The sequence below is a fragment of the Atractosteus spatula genome, chromosome 7 (genome assembly GCF_055471065.1).
Source record: "Atractosteus spatula isolate fAtrSpa1 chromosome 7, fAtrSpa1.hap1, whole genome shotgun sequence".
NCBI lineage: Eukaryota > Metazoa > Chordata > Actinopteri > Semionotiformes > Lepisosteidae > Atractosteus > Atractosteus spatula.
Window position 1 is genome coordinate 51,629,222 of NC_142712.1, and position 27,539 is coordinate 51,656,760.

The 27,539-nt window shown below is 40.5% G+C and overlaps 1 protein-coding gene across 2 annotated transcripts in view; it reads left to right on the forward strand.

Annotated features, from left to right (window-relative positions):
• The window catches only part of lrrk1 (leucine-rich repeat kinase 1), a 49,261-nt gene that overhangs the window by 4,820 nt on the left and 16,902 nt on the right, over positions 1–27,539 (forward strand). For both annotated transcript variants that reach the window (XM_088922270.1, XM_088922271.1), the window contains exons 3-24: positions 3,761–3,927; positions 6,926–7,097; positions 7,548–7,727; positions 9,368–9,516; positions 10,696–10,922; positions 11,283–11,410; positions 12,637–12,800; positions 13,096–13,233; positions 13,871–13,983; positions 14,306–14,376; positions 15,144–15,273; positions 15,992–16,104; positions 16,671–16,885; positions 17,847–18,011; positions 18,583–18,755; positions 19,083–19,203; positions 20,036–20,195; positions 20,986–21,262; positions 23,022–23,193; positions 23,706–23,875; positions 24,761–24,900; positions 25,508–25,757. In XM_088922270.1, the coding sequence (XP_088778396.1) occupies positions 3,761–3,927; positions 6,926–7,097; positions 7,548–7,727; positions 9,368–9,516; positions 10,696–10,922; positions 11,283–11,410; positions 12,637–12,800; positions 13,096–13,233; positions 13,871–13,983; positions 14,306–14,376; positions 15,144–15,273; positions 15,992–16,104; positions 16,671–16,885; positions 17,847–18,011; positions 18,583–18,755; positions 19,083–19,203; positions 20,036–20,195; positions 20,986–21,262; positions 23,022–23,193; positions 23,706–23,875; positions 24,761–24,900; positions 25,508–25,757 (3,595 nt within the window). The remainder of the gene's footprint in view (positions 1–3,760; positions 3,928–6,925; positions 7,098–7,547; positions 7,728–9,367; positions 9,517–10,695; positions 10,923–11,282; positions 11,411–12,636; positions 12,801–13,095; positions 13,234–13,870; positions 13,984–14,305; positions 14,377–15,143; positions 15,274–15,991; positions 16,105–16,670; positions 16,886–17,846; positions 18,012–18,582; positions 18,756–19,082; positions 19,204–20,035; positions 20,196–20,985; positions 21,263–23,021; positions 23,194–23,705; positions 23,876–24,760; positions 24,901–25,507; positions 25,758–27,539) is intronic.

A 27,539-nucleotide genomic window follows, 5' to 3' on the forward strand; every position in this document is an offset into this window, starting at 1 on the left:
GGCTGGATTTCACTGTAATGGGTAGTGGGGCAGCACAGGCCAGTCTTGTCCTTGCGCTGAGCAGGAAAGCCTGCCTCCCAAACAAAGAGGCATCCCCTGACTCTCCCCTGACCAGAGAGCGAGAGATCGCACCCCGGACTGCAGCCAACTTCCCCAAACGAAACGGGGTTAGGACACAAGCCATATTGTCGTTCCTTTTAAAGTGAAAACAAACTAGCCTTGTAAGACTGAGGATGCTGGATGTGCCAGAGAGATTTGCTCACACATCATGACAAGGTAGGAGCAGAATACGCACGATACTGTCTGATAAGGACCGGAGGGTCCTTTTGTGTTATTTTTTACTTATTTTGGAGAGGGAATTTGCTTCTGATCTTAATATTTTAATTATTACACTTAAGGGAGTGATTAAGCAGCAATAAATCTCCCCTTATACAAGTTCAGGCACGCACAAAATAATTTGTTTGGTTACTGCATTGTTTCAGTGTTAAAGAAAAAACTATGTGATACAATGTGATGCACATCTTCTCTGTATTGCTACCACAATATAAAGTTTAGGGGCATACTCTGTATAGAAATAATTCTATACTTTGCAATATATGAAAAAGATAGTCATATGAAGTGTTGCCAATGTTTTTGTCACTGGATGGGATGCGTTTACTCCATTGTTTTGCACTGGGTTTGCCTTGGTTTGCTGGCCACCTGACTAGACACAGCTGGGCGGATGTACTGTAACAATGTTCTGGGCTTCTGCTTTAAAATGTGCTGTTTGTATGCTTATTCTGTATACAAATTGATATGTATATGTGAGTACAGTGTATGTATAGTCCTGGTCTAGCATATTTCTATGGTTTATATTCTGAGTTGGTAAAATGCTGTGCACTGGTGGTCCCTTGCACAGATGTGCTGTAACTAAAGATGAACCTGGGTCAGTGTTTTAGTGTCCACTGTTCAAACAAACACCAGTTCCTGCTGGTTGTCTTTGCTTTATGCTTATGTATTACCTTTTGTGTAAGAAATGTCCTACAATCCTTGCAACCCACTTTTTTTCAGACTTTATTCTTATTGTTGTTTCTGCTGTCTTATCCTTATTGCATTTGTTTTTAAACAGAGATTGTGTTGTTATTTTTATAAACCTATTTTCTGTTTTCAGTTCCATTATGTGGGACAGAAAGGTCTAAATGTGGGATTTATTCTCTTTTGTTATAGGCTAAATCTTTTTCATCTTAAGCATTGTCATGAAATGCCTATCATCAGCTTGACTTGACTTGACTTTTTTCTCTCATAAGTCCGTAAACATGCCAGGAAATAACTCCAATACTGTCCAATGCCCAATAATCTGAAGATTTAAGGGATCACAGCAAAGCCAATGCATTCATGACACTCTCAATGAGAAGGCAGCCTTTGTTTGTTTTTTTTAAACCTAGATCATCTGGAACACAGATAATATTTTATGGAATACCTGTATTTTGGTGATGAAGTACCAAGAGATAACAATATACGCCATAAAACGTATATTCTCCAACAGGAAATTAAGACCTTTGGTTTTCAAAGCTAATTGAGTTTATAGGAGAGGGACTGAACCTTATTTTTTAACTTTTTCAGCCATTTTATTTTCCTCACATGAAAACGGTTGCTTTTTAAGAAAGCTGAAAGAGTCTTCCTGCGCTGAGCAGATGTCTCTTTTTAAGTATCGATCAGTTTGTCTTTAAAGCGGTGGTGTGCTGCTTCCTTTCATATTTGTACTGAGAGGAAAACAAGGTATCGATGCTGAAAGGCCCAGCAGTGTCTATTTGTGCTGAAATGCAAAACAAGCCCCATAGATCATGCTGATCCAGTAGAATACAGGAAAGAGGGGTTTAATGCCTGTAGTTTTGTCCTTCGATTTGACAGCAGTCAATATACTGTATTTACCAGTAGCAAGCAGATATAAATATAAAGACACTGCTAATTGGAGTCTGAAATAAGCACATTTTCCATGTAAGGATTAATTTAAAGTTATACATTTTGTGTATTGATCATGATGTATTAATATACTACAGAATATCATGATATTTAGATTTAAAAAAGCCATCTCTACAGAATTATACTATGTCTGTCCACAGACCATCAGTCTCCCAAGTAATAAAGGCTGGTGTCCTGTCCTGACCTGGAATGTGTGTGTTCTACAAGTGGACACTGGCAATTTACAAATATGCCTTTGTTGTAGTTTCCTTAATATTAACTCTGATGCTTGTCCTCTACTCTTTGCCCTTCAGGGTTCCTGGCCTTAGTCCTTTATAGGCTGTATTGATATCTGGTTTATGTTCTAATGGTTACAGTCCCTGAGGCTTTCTCAGATGGCTGTCTGACTCAGATGCTTAATTATTCATATAGCTTTGTTATCAAGATGCAGTGTACTGGAAATTAAAGAGGCTGTCATAAGACTTTTAGCTTCCTCAAAAGAGTGCTAGTTACAGCTCTGTAGCATCATAATCTTAGAGCCCTATTATGTTTCTTAAGATAAAATTGTCTGGCCTGCTGCAATAGTAGCTACAGTACATATACAGGGGTGTATTTTTTGCTGACTTTTCCGGTTTCTTAATTCTCTGTAGATGTACAGTACCTTAATCATCCTTTTGCTTTAAGTGTATTATTGGTGCAGTTTGCACTTAGAGCCTGTAATGGATCCCAGTTTTCATTGAAGTGAGCAGTATTATGTAGTAGTTCAGGTGGGGAGCTGCGTCAGCATGCGTAGGCTGCAAAGGAACAAGTAATACTGTAGGTTTATTCCATGCTGAAAAAAAGAAGAAAGAAAACACATCGTTTCAGCTGTGGAGCCTTCTTCAGGTGTCACGGCCAAGGCTCCACGCCCAAAACTTTGTGTTTTCTTTCTTCTTTTTTTCAGCATGGAATAAACCTAAGAATTTAAACCTAAAAATATTTTTGTTCTTCAATGCTTTCTCCAGTGCAGGTAGCCTCACTTATAGCCTCAGTATCCAGGGAAGTATAATGGAAGGATTCCTCACAGTATGTGTTCTGACCTACTGTAGTTATTGACAAACAGTGTTTCGGGTGATATAACTGTGGAATATTTCTTGTGTGAGTTCACCAATGGCTGTGAGAAGTCTGAAACACAGGCACTTATTTGTGAGACAAGATGAAGAAAAGCTGGGATTGCTTATCCTTAATTTGATTAGCCTATGGTTCTTTTCTTTTAAATGGGATGTAAACGAGCACTATAATCTTTCCCCTACACGAAATACCCAGTAGTAACAATATATGTTACATAAAAAAACCCCGCTCAAACCAGGCAATTTTGGGGGATTTGGGCAGAATGCTATTTCTCCCTTTGAACTGCATTCGCTCGTTTTGTTAACGAGGACAAATTTCATTTTTGCTTTAGGGTTCATTGAGCACACAGAAGCTTCAGTCTGTAGTACAGTCCCATCTGATTTTGATTAAGTCGTTACACTGAGGTCTTGTCAATTACATATCCCGATAAATACTCGTCCCCTTCTTCTTAAAAGTCTGCCTACTGTCTTTTTCTCCTAAATTGGAGATACAGGCAGACAATGGAGAGAAGGGGGCAGCTTTTACACTTTCCCAAACTGTGCTCCATCTGCAATAAGTTGATCCATTAGGGAGATACTGTGTATGCATTCTTTATATCTGTGACCTATATTTTGCGCTCCTGCTGAACGAGGCTGTTGGAGTACAGCAAGGCATGGATACTGTAGCCCGACTGACACGAGGGGGGCTGCTCTCTCTGCTGCTGTGGCAGGCGCTGTGGACATGGGAAGCAAGCAGTCCATCCTGGGCAGTACCGCTCTGAGTCAGTCGCCGACCATCGACAACATCCAGGCCGCCTACCGAGCTGGAGAGAGCCGACAGGCCCAGGAGCTGATTAGGCTCTCATGTGGGGAGACCAGCAGGGCGCAGCTGGAGAAGGTAAGAGCGCAGCGTTGATTCTTACAGCTGGGGGTGGGGGTTGGGGGGGTCTCTGTGCAGGTAGCATCATCAGTGTGCGCACGGTCGGCTCCAAAATAGAAGAAAATGCCATTATGAAATATTATGCCTTCTCTCTGCTGTCTCCTTTTCTTTTTTTTCCAATAGCATGTTCTATAAAAGTCAATTAAATCCCTGAACACTTTTTTTTCTGTTTCTGTTGAGGAATCATTGCATATATGGAAATAATTTAGCCGTGCATCTAGAGGAAGGAAAAAAAACATACCAGATGGGCTGTGTTGGGTTACTTATCAGAGCACAACTTGATGTTGCACCTTGAGATATTGAAAGGGAAGTCGCCTGGCTTTTCATCCCCATTGTCTTCTTCAGTAAAGGGAAAATGAAAGCACTGAGGTGCCTGGCAGTTTGTCAGTAGCTCCTGGAAAAAAGGAAGTACTGGATACTATTATTGACATTGCAGGAAACTGTTTACAAACTCTAAGCTTAGATCCAGTGCAACTTTCTTGTTTTGTAGCGCTCACTGCCAAGCACAAGGAATTATGATTATTAGTTTTGTCATGTTTTTAATTTTTCATGCTACTTTGAATAATTCAGATGTTGTCGGCGAGTGTACAGCCAAGAGTGTTTAGCATGGATGTGCCGTGTTTGACCCGGAAGAGTATCCCTCATGAGTGCCGAAAGATTTTACAAAAGCATCCATTGCTACTTGGTGTGGTTGAGGGTGACAGGTTTTCAACATAAAAAGATGTGAAAGCCAGGGAACAGAAATGCTAATGGCATTCTTGTATTTGCAGTGCTGTACATGCTCTTAGCTCTGGGGTAGGGGTAGTCTTGTATAATTGTGGTCGACAGTGAGAGCATGAAATGAGTATAGGGCACTGAGCACCTGTGAGAAGGGCTATCATGTCTGTAGCTGTCAGTAAATAGTTCCAGTGCTGATGATGCTAATGGTAAACAACCTAAGAGGCAATGAAGTCATTCCCTTCGCCCGTTTATAAAATAATTATTTCGTGCATGCACTTTGAAGACACCAGCTCAGTTGCGAAGGCTCAGACAACAGCCATAAACGTGTGCATTAAAGGTTCTGAAGTCCTACAGCCAAGAAAGAAACAGTTGTAGAAAGGTGCATGCATCTCTGGCTCCACTGAAAGTGGTTTCGAAAGCAGGGCAAAGGGGAACAGCAAATGAGATGCTGCCTGCAATTACATTAGCAAGCCAAGTAATGTGATCAGTGATGCTGCGGCTCTGACAGATAATGGCCTTGCTCCCGCCCATTAGGGATAACGGGGAAACAGCAGCAGCGGAAAGTGGCTTTTCGGCATCTTTTCACATGAAAGCAGCGTGAAAGTTGCAGCATTAAGAGCTGGTGGTGGGAGCAGGTTATGGGGTTGATGAATGAAAGTGTGATCTGGGAAATTCCCCTACCTTCGTAACAGCCTTTGCTGACCCTGTTTAATTGTTAATGACCTGCCAAGCATTAGAGGCATTCTGGAAAAGAGACCTAACAGCAGGTGGCCCCTGACGTATTTCTGACATGATGATTACATTTGATTAAACTGCTCTGGTGTGGGAGGTACAGTACATACACTATATATAGTATACATACAGTACCTCCCACACCACTCCATACGGGATATCTATATCTGTATATATAAAAACATGTACAGTATATACATAGTGCTTATTTCAGTCAAAAGGATGATTCAGTGTCTCAGTATTATAGACACATTATCCCCCAACACTCTGCATTACCCATCTGTAGACCAGCGGTGCTGGGAGAGTTTTATCTTCCATGTCTCAGAATATAACACCAGGAGCTGATCTTTGACATTTTCAACAGGGTTGTTTGTGCCCCTGTGCAAATTTTACATGGATTTTTTTTTTAATTGTATAACCCGGTTATTGTAGTGCACTGAGGTTCGAAATGTATCTTTTTTCTTTGTTATGGAGCTATAACAATGCTAGGAAATATTACTATTGCCAAACGCTGAAGTCAGACATATTGGCAAAAAAAAAATGTTACCATTATTGAAAAAACCTGACAGAAATGGTTTGCTAATTTCAGTTGATTTGTGTCAAGTTTCTCTAACAGAAAAGAAGCTTCTTGAGACCCAGGAGACTGTGGAAATTTTATCTAGTGTTGCCGTGCACTTCATTTAAATTTTTCGTTCTCTGAAGCATTAATATGAGCAATTAATGTCAGCATTAATTTCAGAACAATGGACAAGTGGCTATTCTAACAATTTTCCAGATTTATTTTTGTGACATTGACATAATATACTATACATAACAAATTGAATTATGGGGGCAGGAAACTGTTTTAATAATTTTATATGCTACAGCATAGACATTATAGATACAAATTTGTAAACAATGAAATAAAGCATAAATGATATTTTCATTTCTTTAAAATGAAAGATCCACACTAGAGAAATGATTTATTTCTTATTAGTGCTTTTCAATAGCAAATTGTGCATGAATTTCATTATCTGCAAAAGCCATACACTGTATATAAACCCTGGATTCTCATTTTTTAAAACTAATCTTATGGTAAGAAGCTTAATGTGTGGTTTTGGTAGTAATGCTTTCAATGTGTAATATCATTTTTTGGCCAGGTTTACTGCTCTGTTACTACAGTATATTCTAAAATATTTCTTTTAGAGGATGTTTTAAAGCACAAGAGCAAAACCATTTCTCCCACACTGCAAAATCTTCCTCATCCATCTTCAACTACAGTTGTACTACATGCAGAGATACAGTTACTGTACATTTTGCTAAGGAACAAGACTACTGATAATTCTGACAGATTTGTATCTGTTTAAAGTACCTGAAAAGAAGGAAGTGACATTCTAGACAACAGAATCTGACACATGAGATGTCTTGTTTGAACAATGAGGCTTTTTGTTTATAGGTTTCAGACCCTGAGGAACAGAGAGAAATGCTCTGACGTACTGTGTTTTGTTCCGTGACTTTGATAAAGCATCAGCTTCTTTCCCTTGCTGCTGGGAGTGGAGACCTGGAGAGTGTCCGGTATCTGCTGAAAGAGGTCAGAGTGCAGGTGCCCAAACAGCCCAGTGAGGACAATCCGGCTGTACTTGCTGCATATTTTGGTCATGAGCACGTGGTCAAGGAGCTACTGGACTCCATACCGGGTGAGCCTCAGGGGAGTGACACTTTGGAGGGCATCTGTTGTAGGCTGTTGTTTTTATAGCACATTTTTTTAATTAATTTTAAAAGAAAATGAGAGGTACGGGATATTTTTCTTCATTTTCTGCAGTTTAATGCAGCATACCATAAAAACCCATTGATACAGGTTACACAATTAAATGTGGGGCAATGCTATAAGCTAGGGTCAGAAAAGAGAATCTCTTTTATAACCCCTATTTATTTTGCTGCAGTTGATCCAATACTGAACAGCCGTTTCAGTCTGGATTCCCTGCTCTACAGAAGCATCATTGTATTGTTTCAGATGTTTTTCATGTTTTGTCTGTTGACATAACGAGTTTCTGCTCGGACACGTTTTGGGGATATGCAGGAGTGTGTTTGTTAGGGTCCCTGTGAAGTGATGTAGTGATTTGAGTTTGATGGTTCTATTTTTCCAGGGCCCTGTGTCCAGAAAGACTTACTGAACTGGATGCTGGCAACAGCCTGCCAGCAGGGCCATTTGGAGGTAGTGAAGCTGCTGGTGCTCACCTACCAGGCTGATGCTGAAAACTGTGCAATAAGAACTCACGACTTCGCTGTCATTACAGGATTACCGCTCTACGCGGCAGCAAGAGCAGGTGGGAAAGGCCTTATCCCAGAAGGGAAATGCTGAGCAGATGCTTCTAGAGTGTCCGGGGGTGGAGTTCTTTCTCAAGCTTTGTGAAAACACAGGGGTCCTCGTTACATCAGAATGTCTCTGGTGAAAGGAGGGCCATTCATTCAACTGATTGAGCCACATGTTCTGGGAACACCCAAGTATGAAATCCCCTGTTCCCCCTTTTGGAGAAGGGACAGTTCAGAGGAGCCAGTCAACATTAAAGACAGTTTCTGTCTTCACATTTCTCTTGTTGATTACGCCTTTTTCTCCTTTTTTTTTCTTCTGGTTTTGTTAAGCTCAGCCTAAACCGGACAGCTGCTGTGAGAGCCTGATTTCTCGCGGCTTTCCTACACTTCCCTTTTTTCTACCTGCCTACAGCGTGCTCATTTTCACTTCGCTGGGCACCATGCTCCTTCCGGCTCAGGGACTTCTGCAAAAATCAAAGGCCGCGTACCGTTAACCCCGCAATGGCGACAGACCTCAGATGGACGTTGCATTTTTTTTTTTTACTTCTGTGCCTCGGAGTGGAGATTGACAGCTGTAGTTTTGCGCAGCTGTAGGGATGCAAGAAGTCACTGCGCTATGCAGTGTGCTTTTGAAATCTGTTTATTATGAACAGCCCTCTAGAGAGCTGAGCAGGGAGGCACTAGCTTTCTCTCCTGCCCTTGGATGTACTGTCAAGGACGGGCATTCCCAGGTGCTTTTTGTACATAGATACAGCATGAAAGGTGTGTTAGGAAAAGGGACATGTATAGAAAGAACGTATATTTAAACACCAGCGCAGAAAGAATATTGCAATGTCCAGTTGTCACATATCTCTCCTAGTCCCAGTCAGGTTAAACTCTGACTTCTTTGTTGCTGAGCCACATGGCAGGTGTTCTGTATTTAAAATTGGACAGCTGGGACAGCAGTCAGAAATCTGGATCCTTGCTAGTTCCTGGAAGGGGCTGACGGCACATTCCATTATGAACTGGAAACCAGTTTTTTGATTACTACGTGTGAAAAACTGTCTTTATCAGTCCAGTCAAGAGCCTTTTTTACATGAGGGGAAGGCTTAAATGTACTCCTGCCCTCCACATAGTATTTTGCTATTCTGTCAAACTGAGTTTGCTTGTAAAAAGTACTGAGTTCTCACTCAGTTGTCCACTGTCCATTGACTGGGTTGAGAGCATTGTACCCTGCTCGTTTATTTCCTAATTATACAACAAACAGGAAGTTTTCAGTAATTTGTTTTTGCTGTGGGCAGGGAAAGGTTTGTATGCACTTGCACAGGAAATGCACAATCATTGCTTGAAACTTCAATACTTGGAAGATGAAGGTATTTCATGTACAACTCCATACATTTAATGCATTGTGATCATATTCTAGTAGAGGTGACATCACATTTTTCAAAGCTTACATTTGAAAAGACAAAATATGTTTTAAAAAATCCAACAATAAAATCTTGATAAGAGCAAAACAGGATATGGCACAGAGTACAGAAAACATTCTGGATTTCAAACAGGCCATTTCCTCTTTTTTATTTGTGCATAGAACTGTACTTCCTTACATAATGTACTGTAGGTTTGGCTGGGGATGTCCTTAACTTTGAAAATCGACCCTTTTTCTTATGTTCATTAGGAAATGAAGAGATTTCCACCTTTCTGCTGCAAAATGGGGCTGTGTTCACATCCTATACCCTGATGGACCACCCAGCCTTCTTCAAGCAACTTCTAAGGAAACACTACATAGAACCCAGTGATCCAGAGTGCAGTGGAGAGCTGAGTGATGTGAGTAACAGTGCAGTTTTGCTTATTGACCTTACGGTTCACCAGGAAGGCATTCATGAGCTGCTGTATCAGAGAGCAGGGCTGCTGTACTATATGTGTCTCTTTTCAACATTTAAATGCACACAATCCTGGTGTAATTCAGTGAACATGGCTGGCAAGTTCCATAGCAGGAGGAAATTATTTTTCACCTTAAAACAACCTCTTCTCTGTCTCCTCTTTTTTATTCATGCTTCTCTCTTTACAGCTGTGAATTATTCTCGTCTTTGATTTTTCATTTGTAATTTGTTAGAAGTTCTGATTCTTTTCGTACTGTTTCTGATAAATATGGCCTGATTCTGAATAAGTTTGTAGCTTTTTCTGTATTTATACGGATCTCACTACATAGCTGAGATTTTGTTTTACTTCCATAAACATGAAGAGAAGTTGTGTAAGGGAATACAGTAGGGTTTCGACATTCATGAAGGTTTGGGGCAGAGAACTGTTGCTAATGGCCATTTTGGCATATAACCAAATTCACCCCTGTACTGCTGTGTAATGTACTACAGTATATGCGGTAGTATGTATGGTGAAAGGTCATAAATAACCCTATGTTATCTCTTGTACAGTATGTTATCTCCAGTACTAATGTATCGGCTTGAAGTTAATTAAACTTTAAATTTAAGTTACTTAAAATAACATTGATTAATTCAAACAAACAGCAGTCATCACCAGCTTCTAGAAATTAGTTAAAATAAAACTGCACTTTGTGTCTCTGCCCCCACGATGAAAAGGGCAATAAAACTGTAAAGTCATCTCCAGCCTATCATTCTTCATGCCTTCTACACTGACTTTACAATACAGATACAAGAGCACGCTGACATGGGAATGCTGGGTAGTGGGTGCTTGGGCAGGAGGCAGGGAGAAGCTCACTCACTAGCTAGATTGGTCCCATGATTCTAGTTGACTAAGCGGCTAATTTGAAAGATGTGCTTAATCACCTTTGGCTCAGTTTCATCCTGCTTGGCTCTTCTTCCATACGAGATCCTGTTGGCCAGACCACATTGCGAACTAGCGAATTTGTGAATGTTCAATTCTGAGACGTTGAGACCTTTGCCATACTGAGAGCTTTTTCTAACTAACCCACACGCAGTCTACGAATGAAAGTCAGGGACTGATTTTCTGTGTCCGTGTCTCCTCCAGGCTCTGTCGGTTCACTGGGCCCAGCTGAAGCTGCCCTGGCTGGACCTGGACTGGCTCATGGACATCTCGTGCCGCATCACCCAGCTAGACCTGTCCTCCAACAGCCTCTCCGACCTGCCCTCCGTCGTCCCCTGGGGGCTCATCCACCTGCAGCGCCTTGACCTCTCCGACAATCGGCTAAAAGACCTGCCCGCTGGCCGCTCCTCCAAAGAAATCATCTGCACGTGGTGTGTGTCCGCTTCACTTCAGGAGGGAGGCCTGTTTTTTACAGAATCCAACTGAGCAAAAATACGTTTACAACCAGCAGTAAAAAAAGAGATTACAGTTTAATCCCAATTTTTAGGAGGGATTCTTTTTCAGAAGCATTAGTCATAATCCCACAGATGGTACAGTAACATGTACAGTATGTGGGAGTAAAGTACCCACCAGTATCTACAAAAGTGAGGATTATTATGCCTTCAGTGAAAACACTGCTTGACAATATCTTAAGATACATTGCTTTTTGCTGTTGGTGTGTTTTTGGTTTAATTATGAAGCAATCACATGGATGTTTTGTGCTCAGTCTGGGTATTTTCTTTTTCTTAAAGGTTACGTGAGATCAACCTTTCGCAAAATGAGATGGTCAGTCTTCCTTCCGGGCTGTTACACCTCAAAAGCCTACAGAAGCTCATAGCAGCAAAGAACAAGCTGGTGACGTTATTCGATGTTCCAAATGGTACGGTAGTGTACGATGTAGCAACAGTGTCAGTCACAAAGAGTGGGCTCACATGAAGGGGCAGGGCTGCTTGGTCATACAGAAGGATTTACAGGTGAAAAACACATAAGAACAAATTTGATGAAATGTGTGAAATTGGAAATTTTAGCTTCCTGTTACCCTAAAAACGCAGTCTTTTCTACAGAATAGTAAACTGAACCTGGTTATTTAATCAACACATCTCTTCACATTTCGAACACCAGAGTTGTCAACATGAACACGAAAACTCAAGGATGGAATAAAATCTGAAAATGGATGATTAATTTATTATTATAGGATCTTTAAATAAATTGATCCATCTTACAGTCTCCATTAGCATCCTAAAAGCATCTTTTGCCAGTGTGATGCAGACTTCTGCATGAAATTTTAATCTGCCTCTGTCTGTTGGGAGCCATTTTGGAAAGGAAAATGAAAGATTCCTTAGTGCAAAACAAGACATATTTATAAATCATTCATTGGAAATGGCCGTAAACTGAAAAACTGAAAGTTAAAAATTCTTTTGTTGTTTATGTTTTCAAACAGTTTTATGTTCGGTACAATATTAATATGACAGCATTTGTGATCTTAGGTGTCTGTCTGACAAATAATAAGTATACAGTGGAACGAAATATCGTTCTTCCTTGTCCACGGTGCAAATACAGACAGGACACTGACATACAGTAGACATTGTAGACAGGATACACATAGTGCCAAGTGCAAATTACAAGGTAAATACATAATACAATATAAACAACACACTGGGGGGATATAAACCTTGTTTCTGGAATAGGGGCGGGTGCAAGTAGATTCCAGGGTGTTGAGGAGCCTGACAGCCTGCAGGAAGAAGCTGTTACAAAGTCTGGTGGAGCTAGCCCGTACACTGTGATATCTTTTTCCAGATGGTAGCTGTGATCGGGGATTAAACCGATGTTAGGGAATGGTAAAATCATTGACTTGATCTGTGTATTATGCACTGAGAAGGTTACTGCAAGTTGAGACCTTAGATAAACCTAGATCTTGAAAGTCTTGTAAATCCTGTTGGTGTTAGAAACCCAAGTAGTGAGAAATGTTTTTTGTGATTAGGCACTGTGCCCTGAATCAGCTGTCTATAGTCTGACAGAGCTTGAAAAGAGCAGATCCCTGTCTGTATAGCAAAGCCTTTCTATCCTTTGACTAGGTATCTGTAAGAGTTCACTGCCTCATTTCAGAAACCAACTGGATTGGACTTCGGAAGTTACAGGAACTTGATGTCTCAGACAACCAACTCGCCACACTTCCTTGTCCGGTTCTTCACTGCTTCAAATCTCTCATCAGCCTGAATGTTTCCAGAAACAAACTTAAAGAGTTTCCAGACCCCTGGGCATGTCCTTTGGTAGGTACATAGTGAGCAGAGTTGAGGTGGTCTCTGCCTCTACTCCAGGAGCAGTAAGAAAGCCAAGTTGTATCTCTGTGAAATACCCCAGGGCAGACATTGCTCAGACATACGATATGTTTTTAAAAAGCATGGAGGGGTTTAATTGGATCCATAAAAACGTAATGTTTTGTAACATACAGTAGGGGTTCAGGTTCTGTCTGAAAAGGTTTTTGATGTTTCCTAGTGGTGGCAATTGTGAAAATAAGAGTACTGAAGTTCAACAGTGATTTTCATTTTTGCTTGCAATCCGCAGAGATACTGCAAGGCTTCCTCCAATTGCATAGAGAACCTTCCGGACACTATTTCCATCTTCTGGAAGAATCATCTGAAAGAAGTTGATTTCTCTGAAAACAACCTGAAGGAGTTGCCATCATATATTTTTCAGCTGGAGGTAATTCTGAAAGGACACAAGATGGCTGTTTTTTTTAACATGGTACAGTGTAACCACAAAACTAAAAGATTTCAGACTTAAAACTGAAGATTTTCCAGTCCATAAATCTAGAGGTTTTACTTAAGCTCCTTCTAAGCCATCATCCACAAGGTGGAGCTGTTAATGAAGCAAACAGCTGAGCAGGCCATGCATGCAGTCCAACTGTGGGTTTAAATTTCTGTTTTGTTAACACAGCATTTCTCTTTACGTGCTCATTTGTGTTTGTACAAATAACAAAGTAAAACAATGTGCTTGAATTATACTTTTTCAGTGGATCTCATTTAAGGAGGGTGAATAGCAAATCATAAAGTTGCTATTCAGAAAAAAATGATTCTGTATCAAATATTTTTTTCTGTCAGGGGATCTAATTAAAACATATTTACACTGCTTAAAACTGTTGGCAGCATTATGAAAATGTGTAGTACAAAATGCTTGAAACGTGTTTAGCGCATCTTGAAAAATGTTTGTAAGTAAAATTGAAAGGACTTCTTATTTAATATTAACCGCAACAACAGATCTTATAAAAATCGGATTGTTCACTATTGTTCTCCTTTGCAGACTGCTGTACTGTGTTGTAACTGTTATATTTGTTCAACAGGGGCTGGTCTCATTAAAAGTGAGTGGTAATCAGCTGTCTACTCTGCCATCACCAAACAAGTGGACATGCTCTCAGCTTAAAACACTCGATCTTTCCAAGAACCAGCTAGGGAAGTATGTGCTCAAATATTACCTTCTGTTTCAGGAGTTCTGCTGTCATTGATTCTGTTGCACTTTCTCTGGTTTCTTCAGTGGTCTTTTAAAAACCAGAAAATCCTTCCGTATACAGTACGTCATCGACATGTCTTACATTAAGCACTGGTGTTTAGAGTTGGCCTAATCTTCTCAAGGTGAGCGAAGGCCAATAAAATAGTCCACTGATAAAATGTTAACAATAATACTGAGCAGTCCCCTATTTCCATGCATAAGGTTTTCACATATACATTTACTTATTTTCTAAAGAAAACTTACAATGTGCTTTTTTTATTCCCTGTAGGACAGATGAAGGAGTGAGGACTAGAAAGCTGGCCTTCTTTACGACATGGAACCGGAGAGACCCAGATTCAGGTATGTGGATTCTGGAAAGGGAGTAGAAAAGAAAGGATACACATGTGAGGGTGCCATATTGTTTATTTACTAGTAGAGTATTGATTCAAAAACATTCTTACCTGTACTGTGAACTAAGCCCCCTCGTTATCAGTGGTGAGTGTCATGGCCTGTCCCAGAGGGGAGAAGGCTGGAGAGAACACCTTCCCTCTTCCCCTGGGTGGGACATCAGTCCATTCAAGGGTCATAGACAAACAGAACTCTTACAGCAGCCAATCCAGATTACCAGCATATCTTTGGGAGTTGGGAGGAAACATCTGGCAAATACACACTCTTCTTGTGTTGGTGTGGGTTAACTCCTGGAGTCGAACTCAAGACACTGAAGCTGTGAGTGCTGCCAGTGTTATCACTGTGCATGATCCCACTGAGCTCACTTGACACTTTGGTTATGGAGGTTTCTCTTTACAACTTAGAGGAAAAATGTCCTTTTTAAAGGCTGCCTGAATCTGCTTCTTCTCCTCATTGCTTAAACCGGAGTATCATCCAGACATGACAAAGTTTGATCATTTATGGCTAATTGTGCAACCTTAATCCTGAACAGCTAATGTGTGTGTGTTCAAAATCTTCGACGACTGCATCTCACCCGGGAACATGTCTGTTTGACACATAAAAGAAAAATATGACATCTGGGAAAAAGCTCTGGATCTGTCCACAAGTGAATGAGTGTTTGATATCACGGATGTTGTCACCAATATTCTCATGCGTCTTGTGTGTGGTTTTCTTTTCAGTGTGTTCCATAGAATTCCCTGGAGTTCTGCGGGATTGTTTGGAGGTTCTGTTCTTGAATGATAACCAGCTGGAGTCAGTGCCTCAGTCAGTGTGCAGTTTGAAGAACCTTACTGAGCTCTATCTGTCTAAGTAAGTAGCCCTGACAGCCAAGACAAAAGATGCAGCACACTGTAACTCAATTCTGTTCCCATCTGTGAACTTCCTTGTATAAGTTTAATTTGCCATGTGGTACTTCTGTAAAAGTGCAGTGCACACTTGCTTTTTTTGTAAAGCAACAGAGAAGAGGCTTAATAAATGTACAGTACATAAAACACCCTTAGAATTTCAAGGAAGAAAAGCAAATGGGATCCTTATTCAGAAAGGTTATTGCTCACAGAAAAGGCCTTTTTCTCAATACTTGTTTGCCACTGACGTTCAGCTTGTTCTGTAGAGCGCTCTGTATTTGCGGCTCGTTGGTCTAAGGGTATGATTCTCGGTTGTGAGAACCTGGGGTTCGAATTCCCCTTTGCTTTTTCTTCCTTGAAGTAAAATGGCCAAGAAATGTAAATGAGGGATTCTGTAAGAATTCATCCCGAGGCCTTTTCGTTTACCTCAGATATTATGGATGCTGCTGCTGTACCAGAATTATTTAGGAACTGCACAGCTGCATTTAATATGTAGTAGAGAAGAATTGCTGTTTATTATTTTCATCCTCCATTTGTTGGTCTATAAAAATGTATTTAAGCATTTTGTTGCATAAAATAGAAAAAAGAGCTGATCATCATCCAGACGTTGCCTATACCTAGATCATTATCAGTTCTTGTTGGTCTGGCCATTGACTGGAGATCTCATGCAATTTTGTGTTCAGCAATCCTGGAATCCGTGAGTTACCTCATGAGTTGGGACAGCTGTCTAATCTTTGGCAGCTAGATATTGAAGACCTGAACATCAGTAATGTTCCTGTGGAGGTCAGGAATGAAGGTAATATTCTCATACGAAACTGAGCAAGTGTGTGTGCTGGCCAGGGTAATCTTTCCTTTCTCTGCAAAATATTAACTTTATCTCACTTAAAAACAAGTACTGCATGAGCTGTTTTTTTTGTTTACACTTCAGAGACTCACAGTCAAACTTTATTTTTCTCTTTCTCAAAATGTGTTTCTTTTGCCAGTTATGTTGATAGTACTGTAATGATCAACATGGCAGGACTGCTTATCGTCAAATGACTTACAAAAGAGTTCCATAATGTCAGCTTAGTAACGCTTTTATAAAACGGAAAAAAAGCTCTACTCTGAGGATGGAATTTGCCAAGTTAATTGTTTAAAACTTGAAATCGTTGAAATCTGTCAAAGTGAATGCAGCGTTCATTCATTTCATTTGAGTGGTTGACAGAACCCAAAAGTTGATCTGAAAACTGAAAAAAGAAATGCTGCTGTAAGTATTCTTACTGCTCTTCTGGTTGCTATACAGTATGTCACACTCTTATGATTTCCTGCCACTCCTTACTCCTGGGCTTCCTGTAAGTGCAACTCAGACTCCTACTGTCCCAGGTCCAGCTGCTGTGTTGGGCTTCCTAAGAGCTCACCTGAGGAAGGCAGAGAAGTGCAGGCTCCTGAAGATGATCGTGGTGGGGCCTCCAAGACAGGGCAAGACCACCCTGCTGGAGACCCTGCAGACAGGCAGAGTGACTCAGTTCCTGCCCACTGAGTGCAGCATCAGAACCTCCACCTGGACACTGGACAGGCCCAGTGGGGTCAAATCCCATGTGAGTCATATCAGTCATGCCAAAGAGTGTCTCAATGGGAATTAAGACTGAAATGTGTTTCATGTGCTCCAAAATCTCTACTCTGATCTCAATTCCATGAAGCTCTAGTCCAGTTTGATTGGTTTCATAGGCTTTACAAGTTTTTACAATTACTTTTCACACATTAAGTTGAACACCCTGAACACAAGACAGTATGTGTGTCCTCAATATGTAAGAAAAAAATAAAATGTTATATTTTTTCTATTTACTAAAATATCTTTTTTAAATACTACTTATATTATAAAGTTTATCTACAAGGGTTCCCCTCATGCGTTTTAATAGAAGTGGAAGCTTTATAAAGGCAGATCCACAATTTTTACTCACAGACATCTACTGACTGTTCCCAAACGCAGCTCTGACATGACTTCTCAGCAGTGGCTGAGTCAATTTCCTGTCTGTCTTGAGTTGAATGGCTGAGGCATTTAATAGTTTGTCTTGTAAGATCCCAAGGAAAACATTCACAGGAGTATTACTGCTTAATCTTGATCTCTCTGTTTAGAAAAATTCCAGTCTATTAATGAGGCTGAAAATAATGTCTGTGTCTACAAACACTCAAGCTGTGGTTGCATCACAGTATCTGTTGATCTGTTACTCTGGACTTGTTATACCAAATGTTCACCGGGCCATGCTAGTGTCCTTTTAGGGCTGTATAAAGGCAACCTTCACTAGACACGCTGTTGCAAAATATTACTTTTGTCATGTTACGTGTGTCAACAACATGACTAACCTCTGAATCTAAAGCATCTTCTGAAGATGAAGGGTTAACAGGGTGAGATACAGAAATAATGCAAAAGACTCCAGATAAACCAATTCGTCTGCATGTTTATAATTAGCTCATACTGTAGATCTGTGAGAGTGATGGAGACAGTGAGTGCATTATTTCCCTGTTAGACAGCGGTTTGTTCTTATCTTGTGTGAATAGACAGATTCAGTCGAGTTCAATGTGTGGGACATCGGAGGCCCTGCCAGCATGTCCACAGTCAATCAGTGTTTCTTCACGGACAAGGCTCTGTATGTAGTCATCTGGAACCTGGCTCTGGGGGAGGAGGCTGTGGCTAACCTGCAGTCCTGGTTATTAAATATTGAGGTAAGAAAAGAGGCCACTGCATCTCTCGGAGGAGCCTGTTTTTATTGGTGCTCTGTTCTTCATCCCGGGCCGTGTTCAGTGATCCTGAGGCAGTGACAGGGCTGTGACAGCTGCCGTAGTCTCTTGCAGTGGGATATAGTCTGCTGTTGTGGCTGGGAGGTTTGATGCAGCTTTGGCATGGCTTAGTTGGGGCTTTCTTTGATTTGTCTGTCATCTTCATTCCACAACATGCCCATACTGCACTGTGTCTCTTCTCGCTTAGTGCTTTCTGCATTTACCATACAGTATATCGGGTGTGACGCAGTGTTGATGACATGTGGCGTTACACCTGGTAACTGCTGTTCCCAAATGTTCCTCTGCATTCTGAGACGTGGAGTCCTGTCTCTCGGACAAAGTTAGTTTTTTTAGGAAAAGTAATAGAAACGTAGAATAGAAGTAGTAAAAAAAAGTCATTTGAAAAAAATAAACCAAATCGCCGTGAGATTTCTATCAGAAATTGATACTGTGTCCTTAAAGAGTGCCAGTAGCCTTTTTGTCGTTTGTGAACAAGTTTCTCGCTCTGACTGGACAGGCCAGGGCACCCAGTGCTGCTGTGGTTGTGGTGGGCACCCACTTGGATCTCATCGACACTAAATTCCGCACGGAAAGGATCGCCACCCTACGCGCCTACATCCTGGCACTTAGCCGCTCTCCCTCTGGAGCCAGGGCAACAGGCTACCCTGACATCACCTGGAAACACCTCCAGTCAGTAAACTGCATTTATCTTATGATTGCCTGACTAGACAGTTCATTTAATGCCAACTACAGCTATATCACAGTGCCTTGTCTCGGATTATAGTGTCACACTATAGCTACAGGCATGCTTTTTTCACCTTGTCATTCACTGTAGTGTACCTCCCATTATCTCATAGCTTGAAACTGCTGAAATTGCAAGTTTGCCAAAAAGAGATCAGTCAGCATTCTCTAAGAATAGATTATTAGGAGCCCTTCCCTGTAGGGCTCAGAATATGTGGGAAATAAAGTCTAGCCAGAAGTTTTGAACATGTCCCTCTTCTTTCCATTCTTTTGCAGTGAAGTGTCTTGTAAAAATCTGGAGGGTCTGGATGGCTTGCGAAGGCTGATATTTCAGGTGGCTTGCTCCATGAAAGACATGACCAGCTCAGCAAGCTCCCAGAAGCTGGTAGGAAGGCTGGTGAGTGGATTGCGTGGGGCAAACCCCATGCCAGGTTACTGTGGTATTTCCAGGCAGTGCCGAATTCCCCTATTAACAAAGTTAACGTCGAATATCATACTGTTTAGGGGGGATGCTCACTCATGCATTCAGTCGTAATCCCACAGATGGGAGCTTCATACCTTTGGCTCCTCAGCCAAGCACAGACACCCAATGTCTGAACCTGTGGCTGCTCTCATATTGAGCAGGATTACTATTGCACTTTAGCACTTTAACATTGTTAATGGGGGGGGGGGATGTTAAGAAGACTTACTTCCTTCTTTCCTTTATTGTCCCTAATGGCAGGTACCAGACATAATACAAAATATAATAAATTTAATGCTTGTACCCATTTACAAATAAGAAACATACATCCATTAGATGAGAAAAAACAAGTTAGCAGCTTAAGTAATCTTTACAATGTAGAAAAGAAAAAAAGGTTATCAGTGTGTGCGATAGATCAATAAGATACATGCATGATGACATTTGTTGTCCAAATGAAGCAGGTGTTAATAGCTGTGGGAATCAAAGATAAATAAGTTCTATTGCACATACTTTTGGGAAGTCTCAATTGATGCCCATATAGAAGGAGCTCAAATTCTCTGTGCAAGGAACAATTTGTCCCCTTGTATTACTTCTTAGCTTATCTTGTCCTCTCTGATTGGAAAACTCATGGAAAAAATGTTGTCTTTTAAACCAGCTCCTATTAAAAACTAAACACTGTTTATGAAAATTGAATGTCTGATCTAATGCTGAGGGCTCTTGTTCAGTCCATCTCACTGATGCCCAGTGAATGAACCTGGTTTCTCTGCAGATCCCAAAAAGTTACCTCCTCCTCCAAGATGCTGTGATTGCAGAGAGGCAGAGGAGGGACCTAGCTGATGAGGTGCAGTATCTGACAGACCTCCAGCTGGAGAACATCATAGAGCAGAACCCCAACAGCGACATTAAAGACTATGAGGATCTGCAGACTGGTGAGTCCATTGTTTCTTCCCGAAACAGACTAGAGACACTTGGGTCTGTATGTCAGGCCAGTTCATATCCAGAGCAGGAGAAATGATACCATTAGTTGTCCATAATCAACATGAAGTGATACCAATAAAAACAGTAAATTTCTAGTTCTTAATGTTCTGAATATGAGTTTGTGTAAATTACAGTATTATCATGCATAGGGTTATGATAAAAAGCTACCAAGGAACAGAACATCATCCTGGAATTGCATTTGAAATTTTAATGCAACACATCTTTCTTCTGTAATGAAAACCACACCAGTGGGACTTCAATACAAATGGAAAATATGAAAATCAAATGAACAAATGTACCAGTAAAAGACAGCCATGGAAAGAGTAGACACATGTCCGGTTTGGAGGAATGTTAAATATTCCACATCTCTGCATTCGCTCTTTTAATATCAACATCCAGTTCTCATTGTTAACTTAGTCCGTTTCATAGAAAGCTGTTCAACATGTCAAACAAGTGCTGTAAAAAGAGAACTGCACACTTCACCACGCTCCATTTAAATATGATGGGTTTTATCAAACAAAGTTTACTGTGTCACCAACAGGAGGTTAAATAAACAAGAGCAGCGAATCTCCTGTATACAAGCTGTGTGTTAAAGTCATAAACCACAGGTCTCCAAGCAGAAACTAACTGGATCAAAATGCAGGCCCGGTTTTTCTGCAAACACCTGTCTGGCACAGATGTCAGGCTGTGAATGTTAAATGTGGTGTAGTTAAACTGTTCCACGCTGTGTTGTTGTGACAGCAATCAGCTACCTGATTGAGACGGGCAACTTGCTCCATTTCCCTGACACCAGTCACGGCCTGTGCAATCTCTACTTCCTGGATGCGGTGTGGCTGTCTGAGTGCCTGGAGAGGATCATCCACATTAAGAGTTCCAAGTCTGTGGCCAGGAACGGAGTGATCAAGGCTGAAGATCTCCGCATGCTGCTGGTGGGCACTGGCTTCACTGAGCAGTCCGAGGAGCAGTATTTCCAGTTTCTGGCCAAATTTGAAATTGCCCTTCCTGTTGCCAGTAATAGGTAAGTTTTTAAGTATGCAAGGTTAAGTTGCACTTGCCAAAATGAGTTGAGCAGCAGCTATATAAACAGCCACTCCAAAAGAAAGATTTTAATTAATGCATGGAACACTAATGACCAAGAGGGTCTGATCCCGCCACACTTGAGTAATAAAGATCACTTGGCCGTTATCGGCATGATTAAAACCCTTTTTTACAGTGAATGTGAATGTTACGATGCACTCCATTTAACTGGGATGAGTTTCATCACTGTAGTTTTCTGCAGTACCTCCAGTTACGTTTCTGTGAGAGATATTGCCCAGACAATGAGAATGAGGTGCGCAGCTGAAGAGATCGACGAAACTCATTTGGTGAGGCTGGCCACATCTGGAAGGCAGAATCCCACTGCACTGGGCTAGAACCATCTCCACCATCTGATCGATGCAATCAGTTTCTGACTGCAGTGGCTGTAGCACAAGAAACTCAAGGAAGAAATAACTGATGTGTCAGCATAATGACCACCTCAACTGGATAGATGGATCTTTGCACTTGGAGGTTTTTCATTAGGAAACATGTTGACAGGTGATTAAAAAAAAATTGCCACCTTCTGTGGGTCATATGAGGTGTGGCAGAGAGTGGTTCGTTCACTGAGGAAGGTTGCTCTGTCCTTGACCTGACCTGATGGGAAACAATGTGTGACGTCGTATGCTGACTGTTGTACTGGTGAGGAAGCAGAAATGTGACAATGTCATTAAGAATGAATATGAGTAAGAATCTTAACATAAGAAAGCCCTTGGTGTAGTTCAAAGCCGATCTTACTGCTCAGCAATATGTTGCTGAAGTCCTATATTCAACAGATTTTCTGTTCCTGCAAGCTCATCCAGTAGTGTCGATTTTCCACTGGGAGAGTGCAGGACCACACAGTGGTAGTAGTACTGTGGCATAACTTCAAGAAAACAATTTTGAGGTCTTGCTGTGGCCGGCTTTTTCTGTTGATATGAGTCCAATAAAACATCTGTGGGTCCAACATGCCAAAGATATCAAAAGGGGGCAACCACAACAGGCCAACTTCCTCCAGCTGGCTGAAGCTGCTCAGGAAGATTGGTGGAACATCTCACAACAGTCTGCCCAGAAGCTGAGCTAATTTCTTCTTCAGTCCTGCCAGTTAATGTTCAATGTAATTTTTAAAAGGGATTCACATTTCATATTGAATTCATATTATCACGATTATTTGTATTTATAGACGGGTTCTGTGATTAATATCTGTGTTTAAAATGTTTCATTACATCCATTAAGTCTGAATGTTGTTTTTTTTTGTGCATCGGTATATGTTGAGTACTGTATTGTATTTCTATTATGATTTGCTTTCAGATTTATGATTTGGTATGATATTGCAATATCAGCTGTACGAGTTTAATTACAAAAAGCACAAAGTCTGTGCAAACCACATGAGTATGCTATGCATTATCTTGGGATTTGTCTATGAATGATGGGTGAATCGGTTACTCAGTAGTTGTAGTCATCCATTCCATTATGAGTTTGATATTCAAATCATGCCAAATCAATTACAATGATCTAAGATCTGAAATTCTTTTTCTGGGTAAATTAAACGACAGAAACTGGACAATCTTAAGTACACTAGCTTTGACACACCTCAGTACCAGCAACACCTACCGAGGCAGATGTACAGTTGCATCCCACAGAGGTGCACTGGTAGGGACATCAAGTGATCTGAAGTTGGGCTGCCAGAGACTCTGCTTACACTGTTTCACGGTGTCTTGTAGTTACCTGCTACCTCATCTTCTGCCTCCCAAGCCCGGGTTGGATATCCACGGTCTTCGCCAGCAGACGACCAACACCATCCAGAGGCTCTTCAAAATGAGCTTTGTCCCGGCTGGATTTTGGGAACGCTTCATAGCCCGGATGTTAATTAGCCTTAATGAGATGGACCTCCAGGTACACAGGCTCTCTAGACAATGCAACAAGCAGGAGAAGTCAATGTTGGACAAAAATCAATCATGGACTGTTCATACTCTGAAGGTCTGCAAGAGACGTGGTTACTAAAATTCCCCCTTAATGAGTATCCTGGGTGTAAATCATATTAATGCTAATGAGAACAGCAGCTGTTTCTTAACCAGTCTGCATCCATGCATTTTTGATACATTTTTGATTAATTTGAACCACAATAAAAATATGATGCAGGACAAAAAATGTAGCATCAACATAATTGTAACATACTCTGAATGGAAAAATAGTTTTTATTCTCCTGATTAGTTAGAAAATAAAGAATACTCTAGTGCATTCACTCAGGGAAATGCAGTTATTGAAATCGAAATGCAGCATTTCTATTGGTGTCCTGCAGCAAAGAACTCCTCTGGTGTTGCTCAGAAGCAGGTCTCCCAACCGGAATGTCTGAGATCCGTTCACAAGGGTTCACATGGGAAGGTGATTCTCATCTTTCATTTCAGTCGTTTGAAAACCGGAAGAACACAAAGACCCTGCGAAACAGGAGGACGAGCATTTACAGCTTCGCAGGGAATCAGCAGAGGAACCGATGTAGCACGTTTCGAGTCAGAAGAAGCCAAACTATCTACTGGAAGGAAGGGCTGCTGGTTACATTCGACGGAGGCTACCTGAGGTGTATTTAACAACTTGGAACTAGTCTTAACTTATAAATGGGCAATGTATGTTATTTTGTAGGAATGCATAATGCTGTAATCATTACAGTACATGTAAAACATAGTACACAAAATAGTTGTGTATTGCTCATTAATTTTCAGTCTGTGATCAATTATCTATTTTTTTTCTTAAGCTCAGGTAACTGTAAATAATAACAACAGTAATTTTTCTAAGACGGCCAGTTTAGGATCCTGCTCTCTTATGAACATGACATGAATACTCAGCATATACAGTACTATGTATGTCCATCATTCACAGTTTTATTTGAGGAGAATTAATAGTAGAGTGAGGATGTTGCAGATTATGACATAATATATATTTCAGACATTTCAGCCACAAAGTGAGGTTCTTTGAGGTACAGTATATGTGCAGTGCCCCCATGCACAGACGCTGTGCCAGTGCACTGCATTTAATGTCCCATCCTATTGAGTTTGATTAAACTCTAAATCACCAAAATAAATAGTAACAAGATACATCAACTACTCCATTATGCAGTTTATTAGTGTTTCATTGTCTATATAAAACCTGTAATTACTTTAAAGAGGTGGACTTGTATAACTAGCCCATGGGGCAGCTCTATGAAGTCAAGTAAAACAGAAGGGGCTTTTTAATTCCACTGTTCTTTCTGAATAATTCAGTGTCTTAATTACAGGTGCTTCCTATAATGTGAGAGTGATCCGTTATAAACCTCAGTCTTCTGGCATGGAGCATTAAAAGTTAAGAGTGACGGGACTGAGTATCATGTGAACTGGAGGAAGCTGGAAAGCTGTATTTAGAAAGATGGAAACTGACTTAATCCCCTTGTGTAATTGCAGTTTACATTTTTCTTTAATTGTTCTCACAGTGTTGAGTCATCGGATCTTAACTGGAAGAAGAAGAAAAGTGGAGGAATTAAAATAATCTGCCAGTCAGAAATGAGAGACTTCTCTGCCATGGCTTTCATTACCGACCATGTCAATTCCCTGATAGATCAGTGGTTTCCTGGTGAGTCTGTTCATAAGTTCTTCTTTCACTGGCTTCCTGTCAATCCCTGTAATCACTGGGACAGTGAAAGCATCTTTTTATAAGAAATGCTGGGGCAGTGCAGCTCTGAATTGGGTTAATTTTGAATTATTTAGCATGCAAATTTCAAGGAACCCCAATAGCTTGGTGTACAACCTCATTGGTAAATAGTGCACATGAGTTGGTGTTAGACACAGCCCCTCGACTGGTATTTTTAGATTCAGCTTCCCTGTCTTGGTAGTAAACTAACGCACTTTATATATCTACACCTGATCCCAGAGCTCAATTTATAATAAAGTAATTGGAAATACTTTATCATCAAGCAAATGTGGAGCAGTAGTGAGAATTTATATTGTGTTTCTGCATATGGTATAAAGGCAATAGGGGCCTTTCACTTCTTTAAGAAGATTTGATAACTTGCCTTTAAGAGGGATCTGTGATTCTGCCCTTTGAGACCAATGCCACTTCCAATTTATGTGATTAATAAACAAAACTGTTATTGCATCCTTACCTTTTAATCTCTTCCAAATGTACCAGTTGGGTGTAAATGGTTAATTTTCTTACTGACGGTTGGTTTTTTCCTTGCTAGCCTTGACGGCCAGTGAGAACGATGGCAGCATGCTCATAGAGCAGTACGCGCCCTGCCCCTATTGTGCCACAGTGACCAGGGAAGAGGAAGAGCCTCCTGTGAAGGCCAAGGGCACGCATTACTTCAACATGGAGGACTGCGTGATCGCGGCAGTGGAGCAGGAGCACATCGTATGTCCGAACCACCCCACCCAGCCCGTGCCCCTGCAGGAGCTCGTCCCCGAGCTCTTCATGACCGACTTCCCTGCGCGGTACGCCTTCAGGGCATAAACAAAACCAGTCACAGCCGGGGAGACACATTTTGGACACTATGAATTTGTGCATTCAACCAAAACGTATTTTTTAGTTGTTTCTAATTTACTGAATTAATATGACACATTTTGTACATGTACAGTATATAATAATTACTAATAATAATTGCTTACACTTACATAGTGCTTTCCTGGACACTCCACTCAAAGCGCTTTACAGGTAATGGGGACTCCCCTCCACCACCACCAGTGTGCAGCCCCACCTGGATGATGCTCCAGTAAACTCATCACACACCAGCTGTCAGTGGGGAGAAGAACAGAGCAATAAAGCCAATTCATAGATGTGGATAATAAATTATTACATTATAAATTGTTGGGGGATTATAAAGTATATAAATTGCAAATTGTGTGATTTAGGTTCATCACTCTATTTTGTGCACTGTTACTGGTCATCATACACAGGCTTAGAGTAAGCTTCCCCTAAAGCCTGAAGTGGTGAATTTGCACAGAGGTCTGACAGATTCATGGCAGAACATACCTTTTAGATGATCATCGTTTCTACCTGATATCTACTTTGTCTTCATTTTGTAAAGATACTTGTGTGTGGGTGCAAGTGTTTTAAAAGACTGGAATGTAGGGAAAGATTTGTAGTATACAGGTATGTCATTTTTCTTGGCTTTTTGTCTAAAAACTAAAATGCTGCATGTACCTAATATATAGAGTTCATTTCTAGAGCCTCACCAGTTTCTCAACACAGAGGACTATTAGGGAAAAGTGGAATGAACAGGGAGCTTTGAGAATAAGGAGCCCTTTTAAACCTACCATTACAGAGATATTACGTTTGGTCATTGTTGACGACAGTTTTTCAAAAATGGCATCTGATATAAACATTTTAATGTGCATTTAGATTGAGAAGTGATTCTTTAATATACAATTCTTGAACAAAACAAAGGCCATCTGTGCTGACATTAAGTGAAGCCTACTGTATTATGGCAGTTTGACAAGTGTTATTACTATCGTCCTGAAAAACTTTCAAAAGGGCAGGTCAGGAATTTACTGTGAGGGATTAAACAAAGACATTTATGCATTCTTACAAACAAACTATAATTCTTAGAAACGAAGAAAGAGTTGAGAACATAATTAACTCAACTCTTCATATAAGTTAATGTTTTACATCAAGAGCACACTAAGGAACACTAATATATTTTTATAGTATTTTGTTGCTTTGTTTAATAAATGAGCACAAGTTTTAATGTATTTTCAGCTTGTTGCCTAGAAGAAAAGCATGTTTTATTTTAATAACAGATGGTGCCTAGAAGGAACATTTTCAATTGTGTGGTTTGCAATATTTTTTTCTGCGCAATCAAGCAAAAACACATTGTGCTTTGTTCAGTTGTTGGGGAAAAAAAATAGTGTTTCAAGGCAAAATAAACATCAGTAAACAGTCTGGGGAAGATTCCAAGTGCTTGAAAACTGAAACAAAAATCCAATGAATTATTAAACTAATAAAATGAACACATGATAAATGTACTGTATTGATTATTACTTAATTCCTTTGATTTTATTTCATTTTTCATAGGCATTTGTACTGTGTTTACAGGATCTTCAATAAATGGTTGTGTGGTAATGTATTCAATGTTAAGAAGGAAATCATTGCAATTCTAAGCTCCTTAATTGCCTAATTGGACAAACAATATAATTGGCATCAGACTAACAATAGTGAAATTCGCAATTTACATAGTACTAGCATCTGTGTTTTGCATCGTGTACAGTATGCCAAGC